This window comes from Morone saxatilis, unplaced genomic scaffold, assembly GCF_004916995.1.
Source record: "Morone saxatilis isolate NCDOM2014 unplaced genomic scaffold, NCSU_SB_2.0 Contig9, whole genome shotgun sequence".
NCBI classification, from domain to species: Eukaryota; Metazoa; Chordata; class Actinopteri; family Moronidae; genus Morone; species Morone saxatilis.
Genome location: NW_023340268.1, coordinates 3,119,658 through 3,140,218, shown reverse-complemented (window position 1 = coordinate 3,140,218; position 20,561 = coordinate 3,119,658). Strand labels below are relative to the sequence as shown.

The 20,561-nt window shown below is 40.0% G+C and overlaps 1 protein-coding gene across 1 annotated transcript; it reads right to left on the bottom strand.

Annotated features, from left to right (window-relative positions):
• Window positions 1-527: 527 nt before the first annotated feature.
• LOC118343139 lies at window positions 528-20,228 on the bottom strand. The gene is made up of 10 exons (XM_035681893.1): window positions 20,103-20,228; window positions 15,492-15,553; window positions 15,082-15,102; window positions 14,635-14,907; window positions 13,594-13,681; window positions 12,718-12,941; window positions 11,638-11,925; window positions 10,025-10,203; window positions 2,681-2,776; window positions 528-1,134 (listed from the first exon to the last, which is right to left on the bottom strand). Exons 2-10 carry the CDS (start codon window positions 15,535-15,537, stop codon window positions 685-687), a joined length of 1,665 nt encoding a protein of 554 aa, XP_035537786.1. The 5' UTR covers window positions 15,538-15,553; window positions 20,103-20,228; the 3' UTR covers window positions 528-684.
• Window positions 20,229-20,561: the final 333 nt, after the last annotated feature.

Below are 20,561 nucleotides of genomic sequence, written 5' to 3'. Positions count from 1 at the left end.
CCGTGAGAGCAGACAAAACTGCTGTCAGAGGCAACAAATTGAGGTTCCCCTCAATACAGGAGGAGCTCTGCTGTTGCTGTTAGTAGCCTTGGTTCCTAGAAAATAATGTCTGACTCCTTGAAATGTACTGACTCTACCTATCAAACTGTCAAAATCTTGTAATTTTTTTTGACAACCTTTCGACGTGAGCTAAAATTATTTGATACCATTTAGGTGTTTTCCTAAAAGTGCTGAGAGTGTTTTACCCTTTTCACATCATCATACCTACTTTTTGAGCCTGTGCTTCTATGGCCCACTGAAGCTTGCATGCAGTCAGTCTAGTCTAACATCAGCATTTTCTTGTCGATTTGAACTATGATATCTACTACTAATGTTTAATTTAAATGCATGCATTTCCATATGCACAGAATTGTTTTGTTCTTCTTTTTGTAGAGCTTGGGGTTACTCTTTTGCATCTCATTTAGTGCATTGAATATCGTATTGTGAATTTTGTGCAACTGCCTTTTTATTCTTGTTGTTCAGGGTAAACTGACATCAAGATCCAAGCATGAATTTTTTTTTTCTGTGATATTTTAAATGCAGTGATCAAGGACTTGGTGGTGTTTGGATATGATAGGGTTCCTGGAAACACAGGGCCAATGTAAGGACCATGAGCTAAAAAAAAAAACACCCTGGTGCATCCTCTCAGGTGCTCTGAGCCGATTCCTCCTTCTGCCCAGCTTCTCCGCTGTCAGCCCCTCCTTCTGTCTTGGCTGAATCCGACCCAGTGGTGCCCCTGGAGGCTGCTCCCGGCGATGCAGCACCGCACAGACTGCCATCGGGGGTGACAGCTGCAAATGAGCGAGGATTGGAGGCGGGGCTGGCACTCAGGACGGAGTCAGGGGTCCGACTGGCGCTGAAGTCGCAGTGGGGGGCCAAAGTGGTCTCCAGGCTCTCTGAGTGAATTCCTTCGGTCACAGCTGTAGGAGAGACGGCATTCAGGAGTGGCTTGTGGGAGGCGTAGGTCATCGCACCGTCAGTGTCACTGTCCAGTGGGAGGGCAGAGTTGGTAAACTCCACTCCAGAGTCGCTCATCTCCAAGAAGTTTTCTGAGGTCAGAGCTTGGTAGCGGCCCGGTTTGGACACCTCGAGGCCCTACAGAGAAAGCGTGAGGAAGTACCACAAGAGGGCAGGAAAAGGGGTGAGGAAAGGAGATGAAAGGGGAATATGACATTATGAAAGGCAAGGACAACAGGAAAGAAATGACAAAAAAGAACAAAAGAGCATAAAGAAGACCATAATAAACCAAACAAGTAGAAAAAAGAGAAACCAGGAAAAGAACAAAAAAAGGTGGGGTGTAGAACACAAGAAGAGAGGTGGGGAGGGGTGAGATGAGTACAAATCGGAATCCCCCAGCAGAGATGGAGGAAGTAGGTAGCGTAGGATGGAGCAAGGGAAGGAAAGGGAAGTGGTTAAAAATTGAGGTCAGTGAAAAAGCAATGTGAATAATTCATGAACATGTTTTTACAACCATATTTATAGATTTACCTTCCACTACAATGCATCCACCACTACTTAGTTTCATTGTTACACGTTCAATAATCTGCAGGAATGGATTTGTTGTAATAAAATACATTTGATTTTTACGACTGATTTTAGAATACAGACCTTAAAATGTAGGTTTAGCGATGAGAGGCTACACCTGCCTTCTCTATTAAATATGAAGACCATATTTCATTATTTAGACAGATTGCATGTTACAGTAGCATGAAGCTTTCCTGTGAAAGTCTAGCAGTTGTTGTAGTGATTGTTCCTGAGGTTAATAGCTAGTCTGAGAGCTATTTGTTCAGCCTGATGTCACACATGTGAGCATTGATTTGGTGTTTCACAGGGCAATAGACATCAAGACATCTACATTAGAACTGGGCTAAATTTGACTGAAATAATATAATATATATAATATATGTTTTTTGACATTTAAACAAAACAAATCTGGGAAAGCTACTGTAGTTTTATTCTGGTCTTCCATGTTAGACGGCATTAAATGATGCCCGCAGAACTTCTAATCAAACAACTCAAAGAACTCCTTGACCACTTTACCTTTTTTTACTCTTTACTTCACTTTCACAAAAGGTCTTTCCTGTAAACTTTAAACTAATCCGTTCCACTGCTGAGTGTAGTGTGTAAGGTTGATTGCCTTTTAATTACACTTGGCATTGAGGTGACATTATATAGCAGGTAGTTTCTGCCAAGCAATCTAAAACACAAGGACTAATCTCTCTCTTTCTTTTATCGATATACCACTTTGAAACTTCCCTGAAAGTACAAAGGTGTTTTGTAATCAGGTTTTAGACATTACTCAGCAGCAGCAGCTCCTTCTCACAATCAATCAAGGCCTCAGTCAAAGGTATTATCGCTGTGATGATTCTTGTATCTTATCAGAATAGTCACAAAACATTTGTTTTGTTGACCAATTAGCCTGATTTCCACTCCAAGAGCCAACAATCTTGTACAGTGATGAATAGTTAGAGTTGACTGATGTGTGTCGATGAATTACTGCTTTTCAGAAACTGTCTGCAGAACCAACGTGACATCTTGCTAATTATATATATATATTATCAGATACTTGTTACAGTGTGTTTATAATACTGTATAATATTTCAATGTGATCCTATTTGCCTCTGTGTGTTCCACCACTGACCTTGATTGTGACCTCTGTACTCTCTGAGGTTTTATCATCACACACAGACTGCATCAGAGATTCCTCAGCGAACCTGGTGTAAGCCTCATGGACCACCTGCAGACCCATACACACACAAACACACACAGACACACACACAGGGGACATGTCAAACTGCGGGCACAACAATGTAATGTCCCAGCAGCTGAGCTTTTGCACACTAGTCATCAAAAATAGATCTAACACTGCTAGAGAGGACATAAACACACACACACACACACACACACACACACACACGGGGCACATGTTACTGCACAGAAAGCTCTCAAATACACATATGAGATATTGAAGAGGAAGCTTCTGTGACATGACTGAGAGACAGGCTGCTTTAATTGTATTTATGATGCGACTGAAGGTTGAGAGAGAACAGAGCCAAATGGGCTGCAATCTTTTAGAAATGTCGGTTCCACTGAACTGCAAGAAAGACAGCATGAAAGAAGGTAAAAGATAGATGGAGGCAGGATGCACTCCATTGTTGAATGTTGAAAAAGAAGTAGGAGTGACTAGAAAAAGGGGTTGAGAGAATGAGGGCTGAAACACACTGTGGACACCAAATCTTGTGTGTCCTTGTTGGTAGATCATTCTGTCTGGTGCTCAATGCTAACACTTAAGCATACCGTGTTTAGTGACATCCACCATTTAGCTTTACCTGCTTGGGGGCCTGAAGCCAAACATTCACCCCAGTCTGCAAACATGGAAACACCTTCTTGTTGTGATGCGACTGTGCTATCCACTGCAAGTGCCCATGTTCAGTGATGTAAACTACCAGAATTATCTTTAAAAAAAGTGGGGAAAATGCACAAATTCAGCTCTATAAGTTGAATTGAAAGCTGTTTTTAAAGTCACAGTATGGATTGCCGTTTTTGGAGACTTATCAACATAATATAATATGTAAAAATAATGTGCTTTTTTGTGATGTGTAATGGGTAAATGATGACATGAACATATGATTTGTTCCTAGAAATAGTAAGAAGCTTTAGTGGGTTTATGATATTAAATTTTTTTTAAATCCATCTATCAGAACAAAAAACAGTAATTAAAGGCTTGCTGCCTACATAATGTACATACAAAATACTGTACATGCTGTTGACTCAACATGTGTGAATCATCTTTAGGTGGCAACGAGGGAGATAAAGTACAAAAAAGATGAGTAAGAAAGAGGCAAAGTAAGAGGAAGAGAGGGTGGCAAGAGAAGCAAGAGAGAAGAGTAATTGAGATGGAGTGTATGTAAGATAAAAGCGAGACACAAGAGACTGAAGTGGAAGGAGAGGAAATAAAAGTAAGAAAGAAAGGCAGACAGATGATAAAGATATACAGAGGAGAAAGGCAGGGAGAGCAATGGAGAGGTGGATAGAAAGATAGATGACGGGGAGACAGAGAGAGCGGAGAGAGAGAGAGGAGTCAGGTGGCTTGATTGATTTGAGTTTCATGTCGGTCTCTCGGGTTAAGTCCTGAAAGGTCGCTGACATCCTCTCACACATGTTTGTGTTCTCAGATCTGGGAGGAAATCCATAACATGTCAGAGCAACCGACATCAAGGGCAACTGCTGTCATCTCAACCTCCGCCGTCAACACACAAACACACATCATAGGTTCCCGTACACACATGGAAAATCTAAAGGCACATTATGAGCATCTGCACACACACATATCGTCATATACACGAAACACACAAGGATACCCAAACACACACCCAGCCGCTGTACACACAGACACATACAGTGAGTGAGAGATATACAGAGGAGTATGACTGCTGATTTAACATTTATCGTTTACTCGTCAGTAGTGTTTAAAAAATGTATATTTGTATTTGTTTATAGTGACTGCTGATTGAGCATAAATATTTAATAATAATAATGTAATCTTATTTTAATGTTATTTTCATCTTAGTGTTGGTAAAACCAATTATCTTGACATTGAATATAAACTAGATTTTATTAAAATAATACCAGGTAGGCACTATTTATTAGCTACTACGGTAGTAATAGTGAAGTAGTGACAGAAAGGTCTGTTTGGTGCAAAGAGGGAGCAAATATCTAGTCAACAAACAACATTTCCATGCCAACGATAAAGCTCTATGGATGACAATGGTGATCTGAATGAAATTTTATAGACACTTATGGTGCTCAGAAGATTAATCCTCCTGAGAACTGATCCCCTGACTGTTGTCTTTAGCTCCACCTACAGCTCAAAGAATCTATTGACTTTCCCTGTAGTGCCACCATGAAGTTAACATTTGTAGTTTTGAGTGAAATGTCTCCACAACTATAAAAATCGCCCCAGACATTCATGTTCCATATTGTTGATTCAATAACTTCTTTTCTAGCACCATCATCACATTAAAAGGTTAACCTCTGAACCTATCCTTAGTGTATAGTGGCAATTAACAAATGTTAAATTAAGATGACGAATATCCGCGTTGTCATTGTGAGCATGTGAGTGTTTTTACCTTCTGAACACAAACTGGTGACTAGAAATATAAAAATAATGTCTAAGTAAAGCCAAACGTATGACCACGGTTCATTAAACTTCACTAATATAAATTAAGCAACTAATAACATGAAGAATTGTGATTAGTAAGTGATGGTTGAGTAAAAAGTAAGTGATGGTGTCTTTGGTGACTTAAAATTTTGGAATAAATGTAAAAACAGCACGCCATAGAGGGAATGTCTCAGCGTCATGACACATTAATCTATTGCTTTCTATCACTTGAAAACTACAATATGACCACATGTAACAACTAATCACATAACACAGAAACTGGACAAACACAGACAGACACACACACAAAAAAACAATGACAACACATCCACAGATGTTCTGGGCAAGTAGTAGATTACACAGTGACAATTCTCTGGGAAATAACTAAGAATAAATCTACTATATGTCTAAGGATTAATAAAGCCTACAGGTTAATCACTACTGCCCTTAACACATAAACTACACAAAAAAAACAGCACAGATACCCACACATACACATCTGATATTTACCTTGTAATTCACCCCACACGATAAAACAACACAGAAGTAAGAAATATGTGCATGTGTGTGCGCTTAGCTAGCTAAAACCAGCACATAAGGTCAAATACAGCAGTGAAGCTGCATGTCCACAGTTATCATAACTGGATTGTTTATGAGTAACTGCAGGGCTTGATCTGTTTCACAGCGGAGAGAAAAAGAAAAAGAGAGAAACAAGGAAGGATAGTGACAAAGACACGGCACATGGCACAAATGTTAAGTCACAAACCCCGGAAAGAAAAAGTCCCAGATGACATTAGTGTGACTTTCTCTAATATCATTGCTCAGCTGCAGTTACACACACCAATACAGAGGAGATATAAACCATATCAACACGTCATTTAGTCTCTATACTTAAAGTTAAAATCTTATTTTCTTAAAGTAAGTGAAAAGAACTGGTCTCCTTTGTTTTCTTTCACAAACTGGACCGGAGCCCAGTAGAAACAGCTTTCCCCTTCAGCTGAGATTTTCACTTTTTTTTAAGAAACATAAGGTTTTAAGAGTAAATATTGGATTAAATTACTTGTTAAAATGGACTTTTTTTGCAGTGAGCACCCCGACCTGGTTCAAAACTGTATCTAAAATCCTGGAAGACAGATTCCACTCTTGGACGAGCTTGTCAAGTCAAGATTTTTAGAATTAATCACTGACATATAACTGGCCTCCTATGCCCTTTACCTAAGCTTAAACATTAATACTGATCTTAATGACTATCCTCCATTCAGGAACAAGATATATGTTATATATAAATATTATTTCTTTTCTTAGTGGACCATGCTGGTGTGTTTGCATGTTTTAGCCCATTCATTACTACAGTAATGCCAATCATCAAGTGTAACATTTTAAGATTGATTTCCTGAGTTCATTGGTTTATATTCTTATAGTTTTAACATGAGTTCATTAAATAATTTTGAGCTATTCGACCCCCTGCCACATGATACAAAAATAATTTAATTAACCTATAGTCTACATAAAAGGGTTGCTTGTGCATAGCTCAGTCTTTTGAACATTGAAAAGTCTGTAAGGATTACGGAGACAGCTTGTTCCAAGTTGTGGTGCCAGATCCACTTCAGGTAATTCATTGACTTTTTGTCAAATTAGGTCTTCCATCAACTTCTGCTTGTTCGTTAAGATTGATGACAGTTTCTCCTCAGTGTCCAGGATTTATTTAGTGTACTGGTGCTCAATTGTTTTTATTGATTTTCATCATATTAAAAGCAGCACACTTTACAAAATACTGAACACACATTTCAGAAACTGTCACCAATAATCTTGTCACACAACGGCAAGTTGATCGAGGAACTTATTTGCCAAAAAAAAGCAGTACAATTCTCTAGACACCAATAAAAAGAAGGAAGAGCAGAAAAAAGAGGCCAGAACACAATTCTCTCACCAAGAAGAGGCTCCGTTTGAGGCTCCTTAAAGTAAGAGGGAGAAACGCAACGCACAGGCAACAGCGTTAGCTGGGCCACCAATCAGAGACATCTAGCTGTTAGTATAAATGCCTCATTTCCAAAGTGGTAATTTAAATTCACTCAACACAAACTGAAAACAGACACACATCATAAAAAGATGAACTAGACAAACATTTATAATTTCAAGTACTAAGCCTCGCAAATAAGCTGAAAATACCCTGTAAATACCTGAGTTGTCTATAATGCGATAGGTGTCCTTAAATATGAATTTAGGACGGCAAATACACATTAACACATATACTGTGACAGAAAAGAGAAGAAACAGACAAATGACAAACATCATACACAAATACTACATTGTTAAAAAAAACATCATATAGTGTAGTAACAGTATAATTATCAAGTCTCAATTTGTGCTCCAAGAGAGCTTTTGATATGTAATCTTTAAAAGCATTTATAATTCCCTATCTGAAAACAACTGAACTCAAATGGAGCATTACAATTCCAGGTTAGTAATATGACATTTCGCATCATCTAATAGTCTCTGCAAAGCAATCAGTCTCTGCAGTTGTGAGTCATCTGTCTGCAGCAGATTTTTAATCGCTCTATAAATTAATCAGTTTAAAAGATCATTTAGTGGGGATGCTGGTTGGAGAAGGAGGGGTTAACTGTCACTAATTTGAAATTAACCATTAATTTAGTCAATCGACCATTTGGAAAAGCAATAAAAAGTTCTGATTATTAGTTTTGCAAAACTCTAATGAAGATAATTAAATTAGTTTTTTAAATGTGCCACCTTCTTTAAAAATGTGATAGCATGATTAAAGCAGAATTGTATCAATGCTGAATTTTGATTATGTTTGCTTTATTACTAAATCTATACATAAAAGATTAATATAATCTAAACAGAATAAACAACAGTATTCAGCACTTGTTTTTTTATCATATTATTGATCTGGACATCTCTCTTATATCTGTTTGGACTACAATCAGTCTGATGTTTAGGTGCTTTCTATATGGTGAGTCATCTGTTTGTAATGGGTTTTTAATTGGTCAATAAATTCAGTTGGTTAACAAATCGCCGACTAGGGATATTGAGTTCAGGGTTGTGGTGACAGAGAGGTTAACTGTCAGCTCCTCTAAATCGTCCAATCAGTCAGTTAATCAGCCAGTATTGAGCAGGTGAATAGAGGAAGCGCAACGATTGTAAAGCCAATTGAAAAACAATCAATGTTTTTTTATTTAGTTCTATTTTTGCTCCTTTGTGCTCAGCACGACCTTCGAGGAGCCTCACAATAAATTCTTAATTGACAAGTTTTATTCAAACATGACATTTTAGGAATAAGACGCATGGTAATGACTGCGCCACAAAGGGCTTTTTTGGAGTAAATCAACCATTTCAGAAAAAAAGACATGCTAAACACTGATTGATAGCTCAAAATTACAATAACTCATGAATAATTATGCAAACAATACCATAACGACAGAGGGTTCTCTATATCCTAGAAACACTCAGTGGTCAAAAATCAAGCAAAAATGAATAAAAAGTCAGCTCTGTAATCATTGGGTACAAAAATATCTACTGCAAAAATCTCATTATCGTCTGCGATTGAACCCCTTACTGCCAGACTCGAGACTGTACTTTGTGCTTGTATTTCATTAAAAATGTAAAATGTGACATTTTAGGATTAGCTTCCACACTTGTGGTCTTTGTTTCAGACTCAATTCTCCAACATATAGTTAATTATTAAGCAATGAGAGCCAATTTGCAGGCAACAGCGTATTCAGTCTGAATTTTTTAACTGAATTTGTGGTGGTTTACTTTAAAGTCAAATATTATGAATTCCTTCTGTTCTTCAGCATTTACATTACTTTTATGGAATTTATTTGCTGCTCCTATTAACTGTTTACACTGACCTACGCAGGAGGTTTACCCAACATATTTAGATCACTGACAATAGCACCTAATAATGATTAGCTCTCACTGACATACTGTCTTTGGTCTAAGTCCCTGTTTACAACAGGCATTAATATGCATCTTGGGTCATCCGAAGCAGAGCCAATACAAAGCCAACACGTGGAGTAACAAAAACTGCAGTTCCTCAAACAGCCACTCGAGGCTGGCTACAGAAGTGAGTCAATACAGCCAAAATAAGCAGCCTGGTTTTGGTCTCTATAGCTTAAGTCCCCATTCTTGACAACTGTAGAGTGGGTGAATTTTTATATAACTCACTTTTAATTAAGGCTTATATGCATAATAAGGACATGGCTGCTTTAAGTGACAGGTGGGTGCTGTCACAGGTGTTTGTTTTCACTAACCAGACTTCAATTAGCCCACCTCAGCTCCACCCACGCTCCACGTCTTTGCCCATTTTTGGATTAGTCAGAGTCAGGACTGCCAAGATGGTGACGGCCATAGCCAACCACTCTGATACACTCTCATACAGTCCCAACAGCGTCTAAAACAACGAGAAGAAACTGCAACAAAGGGCAGAATGGATTCTCATGGATGCAGAACCAAAGATTAACCCGTAGTAAACAGAAACTGGATGATTTAGTGAGATCCGACCCAAGACGCATGTTAATCACAGGTGTAAACAGGGCCTAAGCATGGGAGAAGAGAGCAGTAATTTTTCTTCAGCCATGTTGATGTCTATTTGGCTGTAACCATGTGTGCCAGGTCCAGCACTGCAGGGGAGGAACTTTACCAGCTGACCATCCTGACTCCCACAGCAGGAACAGAACCCTCCTCTGCCTTTTTAATCCTCTACCAGCCAACACACACACACACACACCTAACTCTGTGACCCTACTATATTCCTCCATCACGAGAAATGAAGAATGATGATAATGCACTATAGGTGGGTGTTACCTGTCTGAAAGCCTCGCCGTCTCCCTTGCCGGCCTGCTGCGCAAGGAGCATCAGCTTCTTGCTCTTCTCATTCCTCTTATGCATTTTATAGAGACAGGACAGCAGGCACACCAGCAGCATGAAGGCGATCAGGCCCACCAGGGAGAGGATCGCTACAGTCAGTGGAGGCAGCTTATAGGCTGAGAGGGAGACGAGAATAGGGAAGACAACAAAAACAGCCACAGAGAAAATGCATAAGTCTTCTGTGACTGCAGAAACGTTGCCTCAGTCTGGTGTTGCCATGTAGCTACTCATCCTTTTTCTCTGTTTCTTGTTTAAACCGAATCTTGTTTTAATTGGTATGTTAACTTGCATAAAAATAACGGTTGTTATCTAGTTAGAGATTACATTTCTTACCCTGTACCAGCTTAAGATATGAAGATGAAAGGTTATCAGTTAAAGCATGGCAATCTCATATTTGAATGAAGTCAGTGTTATCATGTGACGCACTCATGCATGTGTATTAGCAGCAGGAAGCTGATCATTTAAAATGTTTAGCTTGTGAGTATTTCAGGTCAGGCATTTCAATTTCTTTAATATTTCAAGGTTTTGAATTCTTGCGTTAGTCTTTTTTTTACACGGCACATAAATTCCACTCATCCCTACACTGTGTAACTGATATCATACCACAGTTTCCTCATTTACATTTATGGCTAACCAAAGTCAAAATCACTCCATAACATAATAAGAAACCAATATACTGTAATATTGCTCCATCTCTTCCAAAGCTCTCTAGAAAATAACTGCCACTAATTCTTAAGGCGGAGAACTCCATCGATTTTACACATCAAAGTCTGTTTACTGGTCTTGGGGAGTCCTACTGCATATGTGAAAATGTATAAAGGCTTTTGTGGCTCTAGAGGGAGCTGCGTGAAGTGTGATCAATATTCTCAGCGCTGGTTTAAACACAATTTTTTTAATTTAAAAGATCTGGGGGAGTGGAGTTAAAAAGAAGTGAGCTAACCAGACCTCTGTAACCCGCTGCTCATCTCTGCCTGAGGCTACATTAGCTGTGACTACCATAACCCACAATCTCCCACAGAACTGTCAGTGTTGCGTTGTGGGAAATGAAGGGGCCGGGTTTGAATGAAAAAGACGATAACTCTGCTTCCACCACATTGATTTTAATTCTTTTTTTAAACTGTCTATCGTGAGTCAGACAATGATACAGGAGGGCAATGCTAAATCATCTTTTAAAAGATGTTTCTGACTGGTTCACTGACACTCTCATTTGCTTCAGAAAGGCTCTGAACTTTTGCACATACACTTTGGTTGGCACATACAAAGTATGTATGTATGTATACAGATGTGTTGCTCTTACTGGCACTACATTATGTTAGTGATAAAAAAATGTATTATAGGTTCTTCACACAAGAAATCACAATTTATCTTTGTTCAATAGTTGTTGGTTTGTGTAGCTTAGCAGAAGGTTGCTAGGTTACAGGCCTGAAAACACAAGGTCATGTGGTCATGGCACTGTATCAGGAGATGTAGAATGCATGTTAGCTCATAACAAAGCAAGATCAGAACTAAATACAGCATGTTGGTCCTTTAAATGTGTCCTTTTCTCTTACCGTTTACCTCTATGTAGACATGAGCCACAGGATACCCAGACAGGTCTGTCACTTTGAAGAGACCCGTGTCGGCCACATGGACCTTCTTCATAATGAGCTCTGATCCCTCCACAATCAGCCTGCCCTCCAGAAGAGGGTCCAGTGGTGTCACCAGAACCCCCTGGTCCACGATGACCCGGTCCTGATTGTCTGATTTGGGCCTGTAGACAATGTTCACGTTGGAATGGTGCAGGTAGAGTTTCACCTTTAGGTTTCCTCCATAGTTTAAGCGCAAGAAGTTTTGGTGTTCTGTCGATAACCAAAGAGAGAAAGGTAAACAGATGTTGATGATATACATATGCCCAATTGTGCCGCGCACTGTATTACACTGCAGATCAGGAGGTTGTTTCTTGTGACCCAAATGACTGATCTGCAGTGTAATACAGTGCACAACACAGCTGGGCTTATACATAGGAATATGAATGTTCTACAGTCAGTGCTGTCTGATGGCAAGGTGAAGCAGTAAAAATATTCTTAATATAGTGCACACTTAAACTGATATTGATTTTTTTTGCAGCCCCTGTCCACAGCAGTGTATTGCTCTGTTTCCATCCCGGGACTACTGTCTGCTTCTTCAAACTGGGGGCATGCTAACTATCCCTTTAAAGCCAAGTGTTATTTTTTAGCATACAGAAGCAGATTTTATCTTAGTCTTTAGTTACAATATTTTGTTCACTAACATTCAATGAAGTCAATTTGTTCTTGATATATTTTTATCTACATCCTATTCCTTAGTACTGCAGAGGCCAATATCCCTGGTGGTGGTGGTTTAACCTCATTTTAAATACATTAAATAAAGACTTACAAGCTTTTCTGAGATTAAGGCATTAGGATGTTCTAAAGATAATACACTCAAGAATGAGATAATGCAGACAGTGAAGTCTAACACTCTAATTTCAGTACATTCCCACTGCACGTAAATAGGACACACTGAGACACACATAACACCAGCATGTACAGAATTACGACACATGCACATGAGATTGACAGATCAGTCAATTAAAGCTGAGAGGATGCAGCAAAGCACAGACCTCTCCTCACCTCTGACATTCAGACAGTTCCTCATCCGGACTTTGCCCTCACGGTCCAGCACTGTGAAGCTCCCCTCGTCCGTCATCCTTACTGAGTGCAGCACCACCCGTTTCTCTGTCACACTGAGGCGTCTAACATATTCTTCTGCCAGCACCGTCTGGTTGTACAGCACCACGGGTGGAGGCTCTGCTGCATGTTGTGTCTCAGTCTGATTGGCCTGAACCAGACTGGACCTTCACATGGTTAAAAATCAAAGAGAATAGATAACACATGAGCAATTAGTGTAAATCTTTTTCAAGCTAATAGACGTCGCAGCAGGTGTTTGACCTCTAACTGCCGATTGTGTTGTGACAGATTAACATTAATGCATAAGGAGAAGCAATGCAGCACATGTAATGTATATAGCTGAAGGCAGAAGTTGTTTTGAGGCGGGATGCCATCACCCCTGTTAGCAAAACGACCAGAATGCATCCCCCTTGTTTAACTGCCATCCTCCCTCTCCATCCCCTATAGTAGCACTGGAGAAAGGTCAGGCGGAACCCAGTATCATTCTGCTATAGGGGGGAAAAACACTATGGGATTTGTTTTGGTGGAATATTTGCACTGGGGGAAGTGAGACTTGGCATTAAAATGGCTCCCTGTAAAAGAAGAGGTGTTACCTTTAATTTATGTTTATATTGTTAACCACCAAGTTAGGGTTAGGATAACTTGCTATTTTCAGTGTTTAGGTTGCTAGACTGTAGGTTGTTGAATTTAAAACAGTAACACACAGATAAGGGAAGGGGAGGACCCACAGTCTACATCCGGTGACAATCTTCAATAAACATGATTCCATATTGATTACACATCTGTATCTTCTTTCTGTCTCGCTTTCGCTGACCGTACCTGAACTCCAAGGTGATGGGGCCATCGACGTGGTTGAGATGGATGCTGTAAGTTTCTCCGTACTTCACCACTTGCTCCAAAGCACAGTCTGAAAAGAAAAACAGTTTTTCCATGATGTGGTGAAACTCACTGTGTGCAGATCAACACTGTTGTGTATCAATGGTGAAATAGTGTTATGATTGGTTGCATGATTCCTTAAAGGTCTAGTGTTTAACATTTAGGAGGATCTATTGCTAGAAAAGAAATATATTATTCATTCAAGTATGTTATCATTAGTGTATAATCACCTAAAAAAATAAGAACTGCTGTATTTTTGTTACCATGAATGAGACATTTTTATCTACAGGGGAAGCGGGTCCTCTTTCACGGAGTCCGCTGTGTTGAACTGCCATGTTTCTACAGTAGCTCAGAGCAGACATACCAAACACTGGCTTTATATAGCGCATTTAAGAGTTATGCTGCCACTGTTGTTTCTCCTACGCACTTGGAATGGGAGGGTACGTCGAGGTGTTGCAATCTGTAACTTCACCACGTGATGACACTAAATCCTACACACTGGTCCTTTAACGCAGAATTTTATGTAATATATAACATTTTTCATGTAGTCATATATGTGTCCTAAATATCCATTATATGTATATAATATCACATACAGCATGTTAGTTAAGCATTCAGTTGCTAGCCAAGCTAAGTAGTCTTCATACTGCTGATAAGGAATAAAAGTAGCTTGTTGACTGGAATATAATTGTATTTTCAATGTCAAAGATTGGGGTCACTGTGTATGATAAAATCATTTTGTATTTTGGGACTGCACAGAATCTGTATATGTTTGTATTCCCCCAGAAATGATCCAAACATTTCTCCCCCTCCGCTAACCCTAACAGAGCCCGCTACAGCCTCTGAAAGACAGTGTGGAGTAGCATCGGGCCCCCCACTCTGGACAAGCTCCTGTCAACCTCTACTTTAGACAGACAACTTCAAGCTGGGGGACACTTTCTTCAACCTCACCACCTCTAGATAAGAGTGCAGCAGACAGCTTACCCCTGACAATGAGAATGAGGTGCTTGACTGTGCTGTTGTTGTTGATGTTCTTGATGATGTACATCCCCTCGTCCTCCTCCTGCACGTCCTCCAGCACCAGGTGGCCCAGGGAGTTGATGCTGTTGCGTGGCTTCAACAACTGGCCTGCTCGCAGCAGAACCACCTCAGAAGACCGATTGGTCCTGGGTTTGAACACAACCTCACTAGCATTCCCATCCGGCACATCGATGTGAACGTCCTCCCCAAAGAAGGCTGTCCTGTTTTCCTCTTTGTCTGGTAGAAACAATCAAGATGTTTTTATGAGATAGATTGCCTGCTATTTCTTTCTCTGACCAGAACTAAACCCTAACCTACTACCATTATATCATTTACCATGCATATAATCTGTTAATTTTCAAAAAGCATTCCTAGTCATGCATTGAAATCCACATTAACATTCAATTTTACCTTTCAAAGATGCTGACACAACTGTGAAAGAAAAGATAGAGAGCAGTTTATTTAAAATTAAAAACATCTTTTTTTAGTTATCTGCTGATTTGTACAAAGATTTCTAAATAAGTCAGGATTCCTTTGTTCTTATTGAAAAAACACTTTTTGAAATGTAAATTCCTCACATAATGACAACTAAAAATAGACCAGATATAAATACAATCTAACTTTATCCTGAGAAAAGAAAGGAAAGCAAATAAGTGGAAATTAAACAGATACACAAAGTAAGTTAAACTTTCCTTTGGTGTGCTTTTCATAGATTCTATGCTAATCATTCAGTTGAAACAAATTCAGGTTTGCAGGAAGTCGGTTTTAGCCATTCACTTATCCAAACCTGCTCCCAAGTGACTGATTAGGTTTGTGCTTACCAGTGCAGAACAGGGCGCTAAGCACCGCAGCGTTGATTACTTTCATCTTGAATAGTCTCTCTCTGGAAAAAAAAAAAGCCACAAACAATACACAACACATAAGAAAAGCTTTTTCTAACATGATTATTGCTCCAAAAGATCAAATCACAGCTTTCTAAAAATAGATACATGCTATAATTATATCAAGAGGGAATCATTTTATTTGACATGAGGATATTTTTCTTTAAAGGACCAGTGTGTTGGATTTAGTGGCATTGAGCGGTTATTGGCTGATTACAACCCCCTATATTCACCCTCCAAGCGTGAGAAACTACGGAGGCTGCGGAAAACATGAAAGGTCTCATCTACAGCCAGTGTTTGGTGTTTGGTACATGGTGGTTCAACATGGCAGATGCAGCGTCTATAGATATAAAAGGCTCATTCTAAGTTTCAGGTTAATATCCAGTAATGAAAACATAGTTGTGAATATATATTACATTTCTGCCATTAGATCCTCCTAAATGTCACACACTGTACCTTTAAGGTAAAGATGTATTGCTAATTTGCTTTCAGTTTTTCAATTAAACAATTGAAAAACACCTCTGCAAGGTAGGAGCATGCCAACTTCAATTTGGGTGTTCAAGTTAAAGTGAAGTTCCCTCCCCCTCTCATTCTATACCACCCTGCTACACCAAATAACATTACACAAATTAGCTCTTCAAATACCCAAGGGAGAGCACCGCCAGCACTCCTTAACAAGAAAATCTATAGTGCTGCTGTAAAGTAAAATACACTATTAACCCAAGTTTCATAGATAAAGTGTCTTCAAAGTAGAGAGAGGTGTGTGTGAGTCAATCAGCTCTCCACTCACGACGCATGACCACAAACCAGAGAGAGGGATGAGCAAGGAAGGAAGAGCAGGAGGTCAGAAAACCAATAAAGTGAGGGAAGAAGAAAAGGAGCAAACAGTGAAGGAAATGAGGCTATAACAAAGAGTACGAGAGAGTAGGAGAGTATGTGGTCATCCCAATGGGACGATGAGATGGACAGGAGCCAGCTGGCATGAGGAGACTCTTTGACCTTTTACGACTACTGCACTGGATTAGACTAAGCAGTAGTAATGCGGAGTTATTAAGGTGGAAAAATTAGATGAATAGATGGCAGGGGGAAAAGAGAAAAAGCTGGAAAGAGAAGGAGATTTGAATGGAAAACAGAATTACTCTTCTCAAAGAACTCAAGTAGAACTTAACTAGTGGAATCAAGTTTGAAAGGAGTCATTTCAGAGCGACAATAATTACAGCAACCAATAACTCAGTGTACACAAGGGCATGTGAGCATTACATTAATTGTAGACTGCCTGAAGAAATATGACAGTGTGACATTGTGAAAATAATTCCAGATGCTGCATTCACATCAAATCCATCTGTTTACTCTGAACGCTGACAAGGCGTGCATTCATCTGCAGTGCAACTCCACTGTTTCAACACTACACCTACAATTAGGCTAACACTTTGACAACAACTCGCAATCCAGTCATTTCCGACCTCTGTCTCAACAGAGAGGCCCTAATGGGATAGCTGACTTCAAAAAGCCTGGTAAGTGAATTAGGACAAAAGCAATGCATTTATCATCATTAGGTGACTGAGCGATATACCCATATAATGTGTTTACTTACTGAACCTCCCATGTAGACCTAAAAAGAAAAGTGTTTTCACTAAAATAATATTACCTCCATCTTTGAATTTCTCCTATGGGGGATCAATAAAGAAACTTAATAAGTGTTATATTACAAAAAGTTATAAAATAAACATCAAATTCCACAGTTATGCCCCAAATAATGAAGTCTGGAAAGTTATTTTCCTGTTTGTATCCACTGCAGCATTATGGAACAGAGCAAAGCACTGCATCTTAGAGAACAATAAAAAGCCATTGAATTTCTGCCAGCTTCTGCAGATGAAGGATTAGAGTACTATTTAAAGAAAAAAAAAGAGAAGAAAGCCCATCTACTTTGTATCTACGCATCAACAGACGCAAAGTCACTTCCAAATGACAACCTAGCATTAAAGTGGGCAGAAAAATTGCTCAAAAGGCTCTTAGTCCTTTAGCAAAACACAGTAATCATAACATATATTCTAATCGGTGCCCTGGGCAGCAGGTTTGAATCATCTCGCTTTAATGTACAGAGCCATTAGCTTATTGAATGTGTGAGTGCTGCAAAGACGTAAATCACAGGTTTGATTCATTGATTGAGACAACTATATATCTGACGGGAAAATGAGAGGTTGCTGCTGATTGTATAAAGGTCATGCCGCAGGTCGTTGACAAGATGCACACATGCACATACATTCAAAGACTGGCACATGAAAAATCTATTCAGTGAAGCACAGTCAGAGTAGCGGGTGTGCATCTAAAGAATATAAATGAAAGCAGTGTAAGAAGGCTAGACAAGGCCAAGAAGAGGCCTATCCTGGCTGAACTTTTCCCCCTCTTACAACCAAAAACAGAAAGTTTCTGTGCCGTTGTAATTAAAGGTGAAAATATTGAAAGACTGTTGTTTCGTCGGCAGGTGTTCTGGATAAAAGCATCAGCGAAGAAGCCTGAGATACAGATGTGACAGCGGTCCTTTGGCTCAGGGCGTGATGTCCATTTTAAAAGTCAGACTCTAAATGAGGTCACTGCTCTCCTGTCTCCTGTTATGGCCAATTACATCAATCGAACTGTACAAGGCGCAGCTTTCACTGAAGTGCTCGTGACACATCCAGCAGCCTCCTCGCGGTGAGAGGCATGGAGGTTACGTCTTTCAGGCTGATCTCATCAGCCTGACATCCATCCTGACTGACTTAAGAGTCTTTTTCCCCCCTCATCTCTCCTCTCCCACACGAGCCAGGAGGGCGGTAGCATCATGCCTCCATCCTCCTCCTGATACACGATTGTCTCTCTCATATTTCTGCTTCTCTCTATCTCTGCTTCCCTGCATGTCTCTTTTTTCTTATCTTCCTCTGAAACACTTCTTTCTTGTTCTGCCTCGTCTTCCTTCTTTTGCCTTCTTAACTTTCTCCCTTTAATTATCTGTCTAACTGATTCCTATAATCAGACTGGTTTGCTGATATATCGGACTAGTACTGCCCTAAAACAAAATATATTTCATACTAACCCACAGCGGATATGATGGTTTATCTTTTAAATCTGTCAAGAGCTCTCTCTATCATTTTGTAAGCCTGAGGTTTAGAGCATTCAGTTAGCATTAGTTACTGATGTTCATAATGCTTTAAGGTTTTGTCTATGTGTCTATGTATCTGTTTTAAACATGCAAATAGTCACATGTAGTTCATTCAATAATAGAACCTTTAATGTAAATATAATGAGATCAAAGCCACCTTAAAAGTGGGTCCCCTCTCTGGACCTGCTTGTCCCCTGCACTTTCCTCCTCTACACCTCCACCTCCACTCCCCCTCCTCACCCTTTACAGCCCATGCAGCCAGGAGCAGCTGCTGGTGCAGCCAAGGGTGTGTCAAGAAAGACCGGCATGAATGGGGGCTGTCCCATTACGGAGAAATCCGAATGGAAGATGGAGGAAATGAGAGGGGGGGAATGACAATGAATGAAGAGAGGCTGGGGTTGGATTCTTCACCACAGTCTGACACTTACAGACAATGTGCATAAAATAATGATTCTCTTTTTATGTCTGGAAATAAAGCATGCATTCTCTCTCTCTCTCTCTCTCTCTCTCTCTCTCTCTCTGCTCTTTCTTTCTTCCAGTTTGGTTTGGAGCTGCCATACCATCGCTGAGCCAATGCAGTTATAGCTGCTAATAAAGCAACAAATCAGCAGATAGCTTGTTGGAGGGGGATTGGTTACAGAACAAGGTGTTTTACCTCCCATCTAACATAACTTGGTGTATCCATAAGACATCAGAAACAGGCATTATCCCTTATTCTGCTCACCCAACACTCCGTTAATGACTACGTGACAAATACTTAGTCAGCGCTTCTAATGTGCGCCGTAGCGCAGCGGGTCCACATTGCGTAACCGTTTCCACCGGGATGGACCAGAAAATACCCCTAATTCAGACTGGTATATCCCGCATACAGGGGCATGATAATGCAGCACACATAATACTGCACTGTACTGTGCGTTAAAACCATTTGGTGATCCGGTTATCAGCCTCACAGTGTAAATACTGGCTTCATTTCAGTTTCCAAGACATCAGTAGGAAGATTTTAAGAATTTAGGATCAACCCAAAACTGAATGAATGAATGAATGAAGGAAGGAAGGAAGGAAGGCCATTTGGAGCACAAATATCTTATTAAATAATGTCTCGTCTGAGTAATACTTCCATGGATTCTGAATGAATACTGGGAATTTGATCGTTTTTTCTCGGGCATTTCATAAAGTTTATCCTCCGGTTATCTGCCCTGAAACCGTTTTATCGTTTTCTTCTTGTGTGAATGCTGTAAGTATACTGCTGTTGGTTACACCCTAACGCAACCCCTTACTGCCGTATGGGAGCAAATAGTCTAAACAGCAAAGGAAAAAACTGCAGGATTTAACCCACTATCTCCCTGTTTTCACTACTGAGAAGAACACCAATTGCTGTAGCCTAATATATAATTATAATTGGATGTAATTACCTTTGTCAAGCCTCGAATCCGAAAATCCCTGGACTGGGAGGGGCTCTGGAGTGATGGTTTCTGGAAATCGCCTTTTTTATTTATTTTTTATTTCATGTATTTCGTCACCCCCAACCCGACAACAGCAGACTGAAATGGGGCCGGATCGGAAGTAAGTGGAGAGTTTCGGTTGGTGTCGGGTTTGTGGATCTTCTGAGATCGGCGGTGCTCGGGAAGCCTCGGTAAGATCGTGAAATCTGGCTTGAAGCCACAAGCAGCCGCTCTGCAGTTTATCCTCAGGCGAATACTGGTCTACACACACACACACACACACACTTTCTCCAGTCTGGTGCTCATTTATCTGGTCAAGCAGATCATTAAAGGGGGGAATCCTCCCTACGCAGCCCGGATGCCTCACACATTAGTTTGTGCGGCTCAGTCAGTATTTCCACTTATTTTAAGTTATTTTATCACCACTTC